The sequence below is a fragment of the Maylandia zebra genome, unplaced genomic scaffold (assembly GCF_041146795.1).
Source record: "Maylandia zebra isolate NMK-2024a unplaced genomic scaffold, Mzebra_GT3a scaffold01, whole genome shotgun sequence".
Classification (NCBI taxonomy): domain Eukaryota; kingdom Metazoa; phylum Chordata; class Actinopteri; order Cichliformes; family Cichlidae; genus Maylandia; species Maylandia zebra.
The window spans coordinates 574,499-589,596 of record NW_027490031.1 but is presented as its reverse complement, the minus strand read 5'-3'; the positions used below and the strand labels follow the sequence as shown (position 1 = coordinate 589,596).

Here is a 15,098-nt window from a genome sequence, read left to right as displayed (position 1 = left end):
TCCCCCCCCCCCCCCCCCCCCCCCTTTTTTTGAGATATGCACATTCGTTTAAATTCTGAAACTTAAATACTTATATTTAGATTCTGCTGTTGTTGTTGAATTGATTCATCCGAGTTTTGTGATCAATTAACCAGTATCTGTCCAACAGTTTCTGGCCTCATCTCTAAAATCCCTAACTCAATTTAAATGTGTCCAACACCCAAGGTCCAACCTTTGCTGCCCAAAAAAGCGCAAATAAAGTGGTCCAACCACTAGCTTATTCCAGGATGCCCTGTACCCCACAGTTAAGCCACACTGAACTAATCCTCTTCGCCGAGAGGTCAATGTCGCGCCTCCACGACAAGGAGGGAGCGTAAACTCCGGGCTATGCGCTTCTTAGCAGTCCAACCGTCGTTCTGGAATAATTTATAATACTTTGGAACAACAATAAAACACCCAAAAAAGTGTAAGACTGAAGCAGGTCCAACCTTATAACCAGTAGGGACTCTAACCCAAAAAATAACCAAATTCCCAAATATACTAAATTCACTCAGCAGTCCAACTGCTTTAAATCCTCATTAGCGGTCCAACCGCATTAAATCCTTTTTAGCAGTCCAACTGCTTTAAATCCTCATTAGCGGTCCAACCGCATTAAATCCTTTTTAGCAGTCCAACTGCTTTAAATCCTCATTACTATCATGAGATTTTCACCAAAATCAAAACAGACATTCACCAGTAATTTCAGTGAGTAGACTTATTTTTTGTCCAATTTGTCACACTTTGGAAACAGGTAGTGCCTTACCTTTGGATAAGCCGGCTTATGCCCACTCACTTCGACCACTGGCACTCGTGCCTGCCCGTCTGACCACCTCGGACCCCGGATTTCTCCATCCAAGCCTCCAACTCACTCTCCCTCCTTAACCACCAGACGAGCCCCCAAATGTTAAGGGTTCAAATATTAAGGAGGAATATAGGAGGAAATCCAAATAACAACACTGGTCCGGCCAGATTAGTCAAAACGATGATTTTAATGAACACACGTGTGGGAGATGAATCCTGCACGCACACAGCATTGATCTCTCCCTAACAAAGCATAAGCAGATGTTTTATACCATCAGGGTTTAGATTTACTGACGCCCCTTCAACGTCAAACAAATACAATACATACATAGGTTTCAAAACCACAATGACTTTTAACACAGTTTAAAAGAACATTGTCTCCGTCTCCACAGCAGGTGCTTCCTGTCAACCTTCTGACCCTTCGCTTCTCATCTGGAACATCAGACCCACATCCTGCCAGAAACTGTTCTTTTTTGCAGAGACAATTTTGCAGTTGCAAGAAAACATGATTAACCTATAAATGAGTCTATCTACTATGTGTGCGTGGGTGTGTACGTGTGTGTGTCAGCATGAAATGCCAGACAGAAGGCCAGCACGTACACAACTGAAACTATACGTGTAATATAAGAAATAAATGTTTTAATCAAATGGATGCCCCTACTTCAAAGCTTAATAAAAAGGATATAAACGAATACAAGATAACAATGAATCATCTGGAATAAAAGGTTAATATGATAACAGTATGCATAAACATTTTAAGGCCACCTTAAAGCTTTCTGTTATATTGCTAAAGCAATGATTATACCGCAGATTATATAAAGACAAAAGGCATTTTATTCCCCTTTACTGACAAGGAAACATCTCACGCTGGTTAAGTTGGGGTATGCATGAAAGCATGTAGAGTATTTCTTCTTTTGGCTAAAACTTGTGGATGATTTGAATGGGATTACAGCAGGTGTGTGTGTGCTATGAGAATGGTTCAGGAAATGTGTTTCCTGCTCAACCTGTTTCCAATGAGCCTTTGTGTCTGTCATGCTTTCCAAAATTGAAAGCTGCAAAATAAGGAAATAAAACTTTTTGAGAGAACGATAAAAGTAAATGGTAAGTAGATTTGAAACAAAAGAAAGAAAATGAAAGAAAGAAAAACTGAGACTAGAATTGATCACTTTAGAGACACTGCAGTCACTACCAAGATCTTCAACACTTTCAGTTCAACACATTAGAAGTGAGGGTTCAGTGGCATTGCATACAGGTTAATCAGAGATAACACAAGATTGTTTACACTACTGCAAAAATTGGAAGGGAAAAGAGCAGTGAAGCAGACATTTGTTTCAAAGGCTGTGATCACAAGTGGTCAAATTCATTCAGGTGCAAAGCGATTGTTGTTTGTGTTTACTTGTTCACGGGGCCAGAAAGTAGAGCACTATGGAAATCAGTTCTACAGGAAATAAAAGCACGCAATAGTGTCTCTTATAAACAACAACAAAATAAACTACCACAGCTATGCAGATGACACACAAATATATATCACAATGTCACCAGGAGACCAAGGCCCTGTGCAGGCTCTTGGTAAATGCATTGAGGAAATCAATGACTGGTTGTGCCACAATTTTCTCCAGCTAAACAAAAACAAAACTGAAGTAATAGTCTTTGGCGCCAAAGAAAAACGATTACAGGTCACCAGAGAACTTCAATCTATACATCTAAAAACCACAAACCAGGCGAGAAATTTGGGTGTAGTGATGGATGCAGACCTAAACTTAGAAAAACACATTAAGACAATAACAAAGTCAGCTTACTATCACCTCAAGAACATTTCAAGGATAAAAGATCTGATGTCTCAACAGGACCTGGAAAAACTAGTCCATGCATTCATCTTTAGTAGGCTTGATTACTGTAACAGCATCTTTACAGGTCTACCTAAAAAATCAGTCAGACATCTACAGCTCATTCAGAACTCTGCTGCTCGAGTCCTCACTAAGACCAAGAAAGTGGACCACATCAGTCCAGCTCTGAGGTCTTTACACTGGCTGCCTGTCCGTCAGAGGATAGACTTTAAAGTTCTAATACTGGTCTATAAAGCTCTGAATGGTTTAGGACCAAAATACATCAATGACCTCCTGACCCAGTATGAACCATCCAGATCCCTCAGGTCATCTGGATCCGGTCTTTTATCAGTTCCCAGAGTCAGAACCAGACACGGAGAAGCTGCATTCAGCTTTTATGCTCCTTATATCTGGAACAAACTCCCAGAAAGCCTCAGATCAGCTGAAACACAGTTTATTTAAATCCAGGTTGAAGACTCACCTGTTCTCAGCTGCATTTGAATAAAGCACCAAATCCACACTTTTAAGCTTAAATTTCAAAACTTACATTTAACTACTGATTTTATCTACTGTTCTGATTTTATCTGTTTTGATTTTATATACTGTTTTGTTTGTTTGTTTGTTTGTTAATTAGTTAGTTAGTTTATTTGCTTGTTTTAATCAATTTTAAATCGTGCTTTTTATTTGTTTTTGTTTCTAATGTCTCTGTAAAGCACTTTGAATCACCTTGTTGTTGAATTGTGCTATACAAATAAACTTGCCTTGCCTTGCCTTGCCTTGCCTCTGAATTGTTGTAAGAGAAAAACTTTGGTATGATGCGAAAAGGTATTTGTCCGTTTGCATTTCGCATTCATGTGAAATCGAGTCAAATCTACTTCTTAAGTCATAGGATTTAATATGATGTCGGCCCACCCACTGCAGCTATAACATCTTCAAGTCTTCTGTGAAGGCTTTCCACAAGATTCTTGAGTGTTTAGGAGAGTTTTTAACTTTTTAATTCTTCCCGAAACTCATTTGTGAGGTCAGACATTAATGCCCTCAGTCGCCTTCATAATTCATCCCAAAGATTCCTTATTAGGTTTTTGATTCTCGTCAACAAATGTACTATGAATATAATTTGGCAGTGTTACATCCAGCACGTGCACGATCCTTACTAAAAGGAGGAAAAGAAGTAACATTGGTTTTCTTTTTATGCTGCTCTTATTAAAATGGCTTAGCATGCAACCTCAGTTCATCTGTCACAAGTTATAAGAAGAATTCCTGTCTGAGGAAATATATTCGCTAGGTGAACTCACTGAGCAAAAAGGAGAAAGGAATCAAAAGAATTCAGGACGGGTTTGTCAGTTTGTTGCAAAACTTATTAACGTGTGGTATTTTTCTGAATTCACTTCCTGTTTAACACATTGTTTTTCATTTGAATCATTTAGTCAGAGTTAAACCCTTCTCTTTCCTTATGAGTGCAAGGGAGACGCATTATGCGCTTATGAATCAGAAAAGTCAACAGAGGTTCTAACAACTGGTTCATGGTCATGGCTAAGTGGAAAACACATCTGACTTGGCTCAGGGCTACTTATGGCTGACAGAGAACAAAGAGCCATAAAGACTGAAAATGTGAGTGGTGGGAGCTGTGCTTGGCACCTGATAGCTGACAGAGTAGAGAGGCTGTGAAAAGCTAAGACTTGCAAGGGACAGGTGGGAAAAGACCGTGCCTTAAGGCCCAAGCTGCTGTAGGCTGGAAGAGACCACTGAGACCATAATGAGGCCTAGAGTTGGCAATGGGAGGAAGAAGACAGACCTTGATAGCAACGCTAGATATACGCCGACTTGTTAGAAATGAACATTTAAAATGCTGCAGCAAGAGTCCTGACAGGGACTTGAAAAAGAGAGCATTTGTTTTCCTATATATCCCAAAAGGTTGATTTTGTTCATCTGTATGTAGCCTTTTCAATGGGAGAAACGTTTCATCACTCATCCAAGTGACTTCTTCAGTCTCAGCTGACTGCAGGTTTCCCCAATCTTATAAAGAGTACATTTGTACAATAAGTGAAACCAGTCCATTGAATGAACAATGGACTCTGAGGTCAGTTCCTTGATCATTAATCAGTAATATGATCTCCTACATAGGTTTCTCTTCATTTGCTCCCTGTTATATCCAATATTGAATTCACAATTCTGGTCCTCACATACAAGGTCTTGAAAAATCAGGCCCCATCTTATGTTAATGATCTCATAGTACTGTATCACCATATTAGAGCACTTCACTGTCACACTGCAGGCCTACTTGTTGTTCCTAGACTATTTAAAAGTAGAATGGGAGGCAGAGCCTTCAGTTTTCAGGCCCCTCTTCTGTGGAACCAGCTTCCAGTTTGGATTCAGGAGACAGACACTATCTCTACTTTTAAGATTAGGCTTCAAACTTTCCTTTTTGCTAAAGAATATAGTTCTTTAGCAGCATCAGCAGCAGCGGCCCGGTGTGCGTGCACCGTCACCAGAGCCATGCTGTGGCGTCATTACCCCGCTGCCTCATGAGCCAGTAGCAGTCAGAGTCGGAACAGTGAGGCTCACCACCGACACACCATTGGCTCACGCTTCATCGGCTTCCGCATCTTCGCCACCGCCTGACTGCACGGAGATGCCAGAGGCTGTTGACTTTGGTGAGGAGGAGCGGCAGCAGGTGCTACGGGCGTATCGGGAGGATGAGCTCCGCTGGAAGCCCTGGCTTATCTCCGAGGAGGAGCACCCGCCAGCCGCCCCGCCCCGGACCGGCCGCCCATCCTCGCCGCCTCGATCGGACTACTCGTCTCCCGCTTCTTATTTGGCACGGATGTGGTCGGAAGATGAGGAGCCGGTCGCCACAGAAATCCAAGTTCCGTCCACGACCACTTCAAAAAGGAAGCGGCGCTCACGTCGCCATCGCTCATCGCTACAGCATGTCTCGCCCTCCACTGAGCAACACGAGGAAGCTGTGGGGGGCATGGATTTCGACCTCGAGGAGCAGCAGCGCGCTGCATGCGCGCAACTGGAGGAAGAGCTACGGGAGGAGCCATGGCTCGCTCCTAACTACGGAGAGGTTTTCCGCGGGACACGCCTGGCCCTTGGGGGCCCCCGGAGTTGCCAGGAGCTCCCGCCTACCGCTCCTCCAACACTCGCCTCCTCAGCCTCTGCGACGCCGCAGGAGGCTCCACCTTCCATGTTAACGGGGCCCACGGCCAAAAAGAAACGGCGTTCGCGTCGCCATCGCATCGCCCGACGCTCGGAGGTGAGTGAAACTGTCCAGTCACCCCAAGTTACCTCTGAGCGGAAGGCATGTGAGGTGGCTACAGACTTAGCCAGTGATGTGGCTAGTAATGAGCTATTCACCAAGCCACAGGCTAGAGACAGTTCTTCTCAGACTGCTTCACTCAATCCTGCAGGGACCACAGAATCTACACACAGACTGACAGGGTTTCCCACTGCCTTTTGTTTTAAAAGCGGTAGGGAGGTGTTTCCTTTGGTGTCTCTTTCCGTGTCTGCAGTTCCAACCAAGTCTGAGTTGCCTGTGGCTAATTTCTTCCCTCCTGAGCCAGCCCTGCTCCTCCACCAGTCACTGAATGAAGGTAACGAAAGCATAACTAGTGCTCCGCTTTGCCCAGCTACACTTGTTTCTCACGAACTGGAAACTGTGAATGCTGATCATGAACCCGTGTTAAGTCGTCGTGAGGTAAACATAACTGCAGATCCCGATGACCCAGACTGCGTAATGCCACAACGCGAATTCTGTGTTCCTGAAGGTAACACAGAGGGCGATTTTGAACGGTCTTGCTCCTGCACGATTACCTCCAATCAGGAGATAGAGGCTGACATCAGGGTTAATGTGACACCGTTTTCTCCTGTTTCCATGAACTCATCACTGGAGAAAATTCTGCTCTTGGACAATGGGGTTACCACTCACTCACAGCCTAAAGTGTCACCTGCCGCAGTTAATGGTTCAGGTGCCGTTTTACCTGTGTCTGTTTCTCAACTCAATATAGCCATCACTCCGAAGCCACAGATCACTACGGGTGTGGGTTCCAACAAACACATCCATCCAACACATCACAGTCATGTTACCACAGTGCCATTGGTTAGGTCCATACCTGTGTATTTACTGTTTGTCCAGGAGTCAGCTCCTGATGTTCTAAGCCTTGTTTTTATGGGTCGAGTGGCAATTCTTGTTTTCCGTATGGTTGAACCAGCTCCTCTGAGCCGCACACTACCATCGATTAAGTCCAACCAGCTTATGTTGACCTCTCCTAGGACTACAGAGACTGGGCCGTTAACCTTTGAGCCACTTTGGACTGATGCAGACTCTGGGAACCTAATGACTGATGGCTCAGAACTGGTGGTCACTACCACTGTTCACTTCATGGTCTTTTGTGCCAAGATATTAAGCCCTATAGACTGTTTTTCACCTGCTCTCTCTCTCTGGGATTGTGCTTCAGCAGCCTGTGTTTCCTCAGCTCCTAGTCCAGCCAGGGGCCTCCATAACTGTTTGTCCTGCGTCTGCTGTTGGACTCCCGGGTGTGCCTATCTGGCACCCTGCGGCGACACCACCGCTTCACGTCACATCAGCTGGAGGGTCCGAGGGTCCCGTCCGACAGCCGTTTCTCGTCTCCGCTGGCGGCTCTGGTCAGCCCGGCCAGCACCTCCTCGTCTCCGCTGGAGGGTCCGAGGGGCCCGTTCAGCCTCCCGTCTCCGCTGGAGGGCCCGAGGGCAGCCAGCCTCCTGAACTGCTCCGTCGTCTCCTTAGCCGCCGCCGTCTTCCACGCGGCCGGCCTCCAGACCCACTCTGCTGCCGCCGCCGTCTTCCACGCGGCCGGCCTCCGGAATGGTTGGACTGGACTTTTGTGCTGTCGCCTCTCGGGTTGGCCTTCGGGCCTCTTTGGACATTCACCTCCCTGTTCTGGACTTTTTTGTGTATTTGTGGACTCAGTTTTGTTCTCATGCTCCTTGTTTTTTGTTCGTTTCGTTCCCTCTGTCCTGGTCCCCGGCCTCCCGCCCTGGGTGGGGTGTTTTCTGTTTTGCTTGTGTTTTGGTTCCTGGGTTTGGGCTGTCAGGAGCCAGCCCTTGTGGGGGGGGGGGGGGTACTGTCATGGTCCTGGGCCATGTTGGCCCAGTATTCTTAGTTTCTTGTATTCTTGTATTTCATTCCTTATTTAGGCCATGTTTCCTGAGTTGTCCTGTTGTGTTGTTCCCTAAGTGTTTTCCCTTCGTGACTCTTACCCCCTGTGTGCCCCTCTGTGTATTTATGAGCCCTCGTCTCTCTTTGTGTTTATTCCATGTTTCCCCTGCCCGTTATGTTTGTGTTCTTCCTGTGCTCTCTCTCTCCCCTCCTGTCTGAACCCCCGTGTACTTCCTGTTTTACTTTGTGACTCTAGCGCCCGTATACGTCATGTTATGTTCACCCCGCCCTGTCTTGTTATGGTTATCTGTGTCAGCTGTGCTCCCATGTGTGGCCAATCCCCTGATCATCCATCATGTGTATTTAGTCTCTGTGTTTCATGTAGTCTGTGTCGCGTCGTCTGTGTTTCCACCCTCCGTGTTTCCATGCCCGGTCTTTTGTATCCCCAGCCATAGCATAGATTTTTTTTCCCAGGTTAGGTTTGTTTAGGGTCCTCAACACACTCTCCACACGGTCTGCCACTGCGAACGTGACAACACATATGATCAAACTGTGAGTCACAACTGAAGCTGCAGCATCACTCATTCATTTTTCTGTTTTTAGGCCCTGATGATGCTGTTTACGGTGAGGTGATCTTCAGAAGGTAGAGGAAATCTGGTGAGACAACAGGTAACCATGACAATCACACCTGTAAGTGAATTTATTTACCACCAAATGTGAAAAAAATGTCAAGTCAAAATTGAGTCAAATATGACTCCAAGGTTCCTCACAGTGTTCCTGGAGGACAAGGTAATGCCATCCAGAGTAAGAATCTGCTTAGATACCATATTTCTAAGCTTTTCAGGGCCGAGTACAATAACCTCAGTTTGATCTGAATTAAGAAGCAGAAAGTTAGCATCCAAGTCGTTATGTCTTTAAGACATTCCTGCAGAGTCCTGCATTCTTAGAGGACTCTCCATTTACATGCACAAACTGGAGTCTATTAGATAGATATGATACAAACCACTGCAGCACAGTACCTGTAATACCTACAGCATGTTCTAATCGCTCTAATAGGATATTATGGTCGACAGTATCGAACGCTGCACTAAGGTCTAGCAGGACAAGCACAGAGATGAGTCCACTGTCAGAGGCCATAAGAAGATCATTTGTAACCTTCACTAAAGCTGTTTCTGTGCTGTGCTGAGCTCTGAAACCTGACTGAAACTCTTCAAATAAACCATTCCTCTGCAGATAATTTGTCCAAGATAAAGACAATGTTGGATAACACCTCCCACCCACTCCATGACATGCTGGTCAGTCACAGGAGCTCGTTCAGTGAGAGACTGAGATTACCAAAAAGCATCACTGAACGACACAGGAAATCTTTCCTGCCTGTGGCTGCCTGTACAACTCATCCACTTAACACACTGTTTACTGCAACAGCTACACATGTTTCTTTTTCAGCTTTTTATTAATAAATGACTTTATGTATATATATATATATATATATATATATATATATATATATATATATATATATATATATATATATATATATATATATATATATATATTCTTAGTTAGTGTATTGTCTGTCTTGTTAATTTTGGTTTATAATGGAGCACTGTAACAAAAATAATTTCCCCCAGGGATCAATAAAGTGTTCTGATTCTGATTAGCTGTTTGACAGCTACTCTTTCAAGGATGTTTGCTATAAAGGAAGGTTAAATCTGTTTTTATAATAAGTGATGATAACTGTGGGAAACAAGCTTCTTTCATCACTTTAACTATAAAACATGTGGATGATGCTTCACTCCTGGCTGTGGTTAACTTTGCATCTACGGTGGTTTATTCTCAGACTATTGGTTCACTCTACGATGATGACATAATGATCTTCACGATGTCCATGTGAGAAGCTTCAGCATGAAGACAGCGTTCATCAGTGTCTCTGTAGATGATCCACATCCAGAGGAGGTTCTCAGTCTCAGTGCCTGACAGAAGGACGAGGGAGGCTGCAGACCTCAGCTGACGTAGGGCAAAAAGGCAGGGTACACCCTGGACAGGTCAGCAGTCTGTCATAGGTCAGCATATATTAAAGGTTGATTCTTTTTTTCTTTTGGTTTGTGGAACAAAAATCAGCAACGAAGAAACGCGAGCGTAAAAAAAAAGCTGTAGTGCCTTTCACTGTGCAACACTTTTGTTAATATCCACCGGTGCAAAAGACTCACAATACTTGAAATGTGGAATTCCCTTGTATTCTTATTTACTCTATGATCCCTTCTGCATACTCTGTATTTATACATGTGTATATATGGTATATTTCAGCTCACATTCTGTAACTTCTGTCGGTGCTATGCTATTAGAATCCACCCGAGGGATTAATAAAGTTTTATCTAATCTAATCTAAAAACTTGGTGTAGAAGTGCAACAAACGTAACCCGGCTCATTTGATGCTGGGAAGCTTGAAAAGGATTTGCGCACCTACATCATTATTTACGGTTTAAATTGTGCTGCCTTCAGGTGCACCTGGTAAATTCAGGAATCTCTACTCCAAACCACAGCAGGTTGTTTTAGAGGCTGTTCTGGGTTAATGTTGGTTTGTTGGCAGAAACATGTCTGTGATTGCTGTGTTGTTCTTTTTGATGCAGGATTTCATGTAACTCGGTGCTAAAATCATAACAATGAAGTTTAACAGTTCTAGTGCTCATGCGTCAGCTAGCATGCGTCAGCTAGCATGCGTCAGCTAGCATGCGACAGCTAGCATGCAGCCTGTTTCAGTTGCTCCTGCTTTTACTCTTTACTCTAATTTTTTCTTACTTATTTCTTTGTCCTTTACTGAGTGTGTTCATCTGTTTAAAAGCTTTCTTTTCAAACATGTGGATCGAGAGAGTTTTTGTTCTGCTGTTGCTTTCACTGAGGAATGGGAGCGCAGCACAGCAGCTACACACCAGAGATCAGCTGAGCCGCCTGATGCTGCTGTTGCAGATTAACTGGTGTCTCAGATTAACTGGAGACGGTCAAACAGATGTGTGACAGACTTTAAGGAGCTGCTGCCAACAAACCAGCAAATAAACACTGAATATTTCATGTGTGACATTTGTGAGGTGGCCTTAAACACAGTCCGTCAGTCTTTTTGCTCTTGAACAGTGAAATATTAAAAACTGTCTCGAGTTTATTTGGTGATGTTCTCGTGCACGAGGCGAAAAAGGAAATCCAGGTGAGTTTCTCCTGATCACCTGAGGCCGTCATTACTGTGTGAACCCACACACCACTCCTCACTCCTCCCACCCGCTGCACACAGTCACTGAGTACAGACCGGCTGATTCCTGTAAAGGGAGAGGCAGGAAGAGGCGGAGCAACACCTGAAAAACAAGAAGCCCAACGTCATTTTGCAGAAGTGAAAGTGTGAGAGAGCAGCAGCAGAGCTGCAGTCGAGTCCTGTTTGTCTCTAAAAGAAGATTCACTGGAGTCCATCAGGTTCCTCTCAGCAACAGTGGTGAGTGCAGCTGATCACACTTCCTGCTTCTACACAAATCTTCACTCTGTTCACTTCATCAGGACTCATCACAGTCACACTGGATCCATAGAAATCTGCTCATGTAACCACAGATCCACTGTAGGAGCATCGAGCTGCTGCTTCAGTCTCACTGTGGCTCTGCTCAGGACTGTGGACTCAGTCTGTGCTCTGGACTTCAGACTGACTCCACACTTCCTGGTTATTCATCACTTCCTGTTCCTCTTAGATTGATTCTGGATCTGATTGGTCATAAGGATTACAGACGTGAAAACACCTATTTATTCTTTATTGATATAAAGCCTTTGACACTGTAAACCAGCAGATTTTGGTCAGTACTTCAAAAAGTCATTCACACATTTTACAAAGATTATCTGACTTAGTGTATCCTGTAAGAGTCACAGATGATCCTCAATCATTCAGAAAACAGTCGATGCTGCACTTTGTAACTTTGTGTGGAAACATGAATCTCATTATTTAGACAGATGTGTTTGAATCATCCTGATAATCAGGCTTTAAACATGTCAGAGTTCCACACATCAGCTGTGATATTCAAGCTGACCTGGATCAAACATGTCATCAGACACAAACATAGATGATGCTGTTTAATCCCAAAGCTTATTTAAACAAACTGGAGAACAGAATTCCTCCTTAAATGGGATTTTGATCAAATCCACTGATCTCATTTTCACACACAGGCTTTATCATGGTGGCTTCTTCTCTACTAACATCAATCTTTCATTTAGACAAACAAATATGTGAAACACGAAAATAAATCAATGTTTTCTGAGGATCCAGAATAACATGAATGATGTATCCCAGCGAGTGACTGGGAAAGTTCATCTTCTTCCACATCCTGAGTTTGTGAGGAGCTGTGATGTTCCAGTATCTGTGAGAGAAAACAGGACAGTTTTTACTGACGCACAAATGGACCAAATATACAGACACCTCTGAATAAACATGTTCTCATCAATGCCATTAAAATACTGGATCAACAGTTAATAACACATTTCTGAGGTTTGTGATTCATCGTCCTCCTCACTGTCAGCTCTACTGGAACAGTCACTGTTTAATATTAATGGCTCGTTGATCTGGACGTACAATAAGAAGTATTCAGTCACCAACAAGGTCGAAGTTTACTTCACAGTGATTGATGGAAAATATCCAACAAACTGATTTATTCAAGTATACAAATGATCTGGATGAATCTTGGACCTTCTGTAAAACAGAGAAACAATTTCACATCTTTGTAACGACTGTATTTATCTTCATCCCCAAACGTTGATCCTGTCCATCTGGACGCTGCACTGTACAGCAGACACTACGATGTTAGGTTTGTGTTTGGATGAACCAGTTTGTGTCTGAGTGTGTTGCTGGGTCTCCACCAGTTACTCTGAGAACTGAAGAAGCTTCTCTGATGAAACGTCTTCAAGAAACTCAAAGAAGTCCAGACGCTTTTCTCTCCAAGCTCCTCAGACTACTGACGCTTGTTTCTCTCTTTGTAAAATGAAATTTAAAGAGAATTTTGAATCAAATGTTTCTCTTCTTTCTCCCTCAGAGTGCAGACATGTCTGCTGCCAGCAATCTGCGATCTGAAGATCAGTTTCTGTGCTCCATCTGTCTGGATGTGTTCACTGATCCAGTCACTACATCATGTGGACACAACTTCTGCAAAACCTGCATCAGTCAGCACTGGGACATGAATCAGAGCTGTCAGTGTCCCATGTGTAAAGAGACTTTCTACACTCGACCTCAGCTGAAGATCAACACTTTGTTCTCTGAGATGGTTGCTCAGTTCAGACGTGAAGCTCAGCAGAAAGCCAGCAGCAGCAGCTCAGAGCAACAAGCTGCCAAACCAGGAGAAGTTCCCTGTGACGTCTGCACTGGAACCAGACTGAAGGCCCTGAAGTCCTGCCTGGTGTGTCAGACCTCCTACTGTCAGACTCACCTGGAGCCTCATCTGACAGTGAAACGTCTGAAAAGACATCAGCTGATTGATGCTGTGGAGAACCTGGAAGGCAGGATGTGCACGAAGCACGATAACCTTCTGCAGCTGTTCTGTAAGACCGACCAGACATGTGTCTGCATGCTCTGCTCTGTTTTAGACCACAAGAACCACGAGTTTGTTCCTCTGAGAGAAGAATATGAAGGAAAGAAGGCAGAGCTGGAGAAGACAGAGGCTGAGATTCAGCAGATGATCCAGAAGAGACGACTGAAGATTCAGGAGATCACAGAGTCGGTGAAGATGAGTAAAGATGCTGCAGACAGACAGAAAGCAGAAGGTGTTCAGGTCCTCACGGCTCTGATGGAGTCTGTTGAGAGACGCCTGAAGGAGCTCATGAAGGAGATCGAAGACAAACAGGAAGCTACAGAGAAACAGGCTGAAGGTCTCATCAAAGATCTGGAACAGGAAATCTCTGAGCTGATGGAGAGAAGCTCTGAGGTGGAGCAGCTCTCACGCTCTGAAGACCACCTCCACCTCCTCCAAAGCTTCTCCTCCCTGAAAGCTGCTCCACCCAGCAAGGACTGGACAGAGGTCAGAGTTCATCCACCATCATATGAGGGGACTGTGGGGAGAGCTGTGGCTCAGCTGGAGGAGACAGTCTGGAAACTCATGAAGAAGAAGCTGTTAGAGGCTGAGCTGCAGAGGGTGCAGCAGCATGAGGTGGATGTGACTCTGGATCCTGATACAGCTCATCCTAATCTCATCCTGTCTGATGATGGAAAACAAGTGTACTGTGGTGATGTGAGGAAGAATCTTCCAGACAACCCAGAGAGATTTTCTCAGTGTGTTAATGTTTTAGGAGAGCAGAGTTTCTCTTCAGGCAGATTTTACTTTGAGGTTCAGGTTAAAGGAAAGACTGACTGGGATTTAGGAGTGGCCACAGAGTCGATCAACAGGAAGGGAAACATCACACTGAGACCTCAGGATGGTTTCTGGACTGTGTGGCTGAGAAATGGAAATGAGTACAAAGCTTGTGCTTCCCCTCTCGTCCCCCTCTGTCTCCATCCTGGTCCTGAGAAGGTGGGGGTGTTTGTGGATTATGAGGAGGGTCTGGTCTCCTTTTATGATGTAGGTGCTGCAGCTCTGATCTACTCCTTTACTGGCTGCTCCTTCACTCACAAACTCCACCCATACTTCAGTCCCTGTCCTAATTATGGAGGTAAAAACTCTGCACCTCTGATCATCTGTCCTGTCAATCAAACTGATCAACGACTGATTTTATTTGATGAATGATTGATTTTTCTTGAAGGGAACAAATGAACATATTGAGTGTAAATCCTCTACAGTCTCCATGTTTCTATAGAATCTGATCATCAGGACTCTGATTCACACTTTGATTCTCATGGAGTTTGATTTGAACAGAAGAAAAGTTGAATCAGGAAATGTTCCCACTGATGGAGACTCGAGCTGAAGAGCAAATATCAGAGAACAAATGTCCAAAAGCTTCATTTCCAATAAAGTTTGTTCAATGCTTTGAGTGAATCCAGACTCATGTGTGGCTGTTATACGGAGCATCAGAGTCCAGCTGAGTTATGTTGGATACAAACTGCTTATTTTGGCTCTGTGAGGAGTTTTGTTCACTGAAAACTGATGAGACGGATAATATTCAAAGAACTCTGTAGAGATTCATGCATCCATGTTCTCCACCTGCAGGTGTGGAGGAGAAAGGTGGAGCACAGACTGCTGCATCCTTCCAGTCACATCATTTTGATGATTATATTTGCATGTTGTGATGATTTGGGTTAAAGACAAACAGAGTTGAACGGCTGCAGTCACAGCATGAAGACGATGCTGAAGCTGAGCTGTCAGTGA

At 44.2% G+C, this 15,098-nt stretch overlaps 1 protein-coding gene across 1 annotated transcript; it reads left to right on the top strand.

Annotated features, from left to right (window-relative positions):
* Positions 1–10,992: 10,992 nt before the first annotated feature.
* Positions 10,993–14,768, top strand: LOC106674597 (E3 ubiquitin-protein ligase TRIM21-like). The gene is made up of 2 exons (XM_076880905.1): positions 10,993–11,263; positions 12,840–14,768. The coding sequence occupies exon 2, from the start codon at positions 12,849–12,851 to the stop codon at positions 14,517–14,519; it is 1,671 nt and encodes a 556-aa protein (XP_076737020.1). The 5' UTR covers positions 10,993–11,263; positions 12,840–12,848; the 3' UTR covers positions 14,520–14,768.
* Positions 14,769–15,098: the final 330 nt, after the last annotated feature.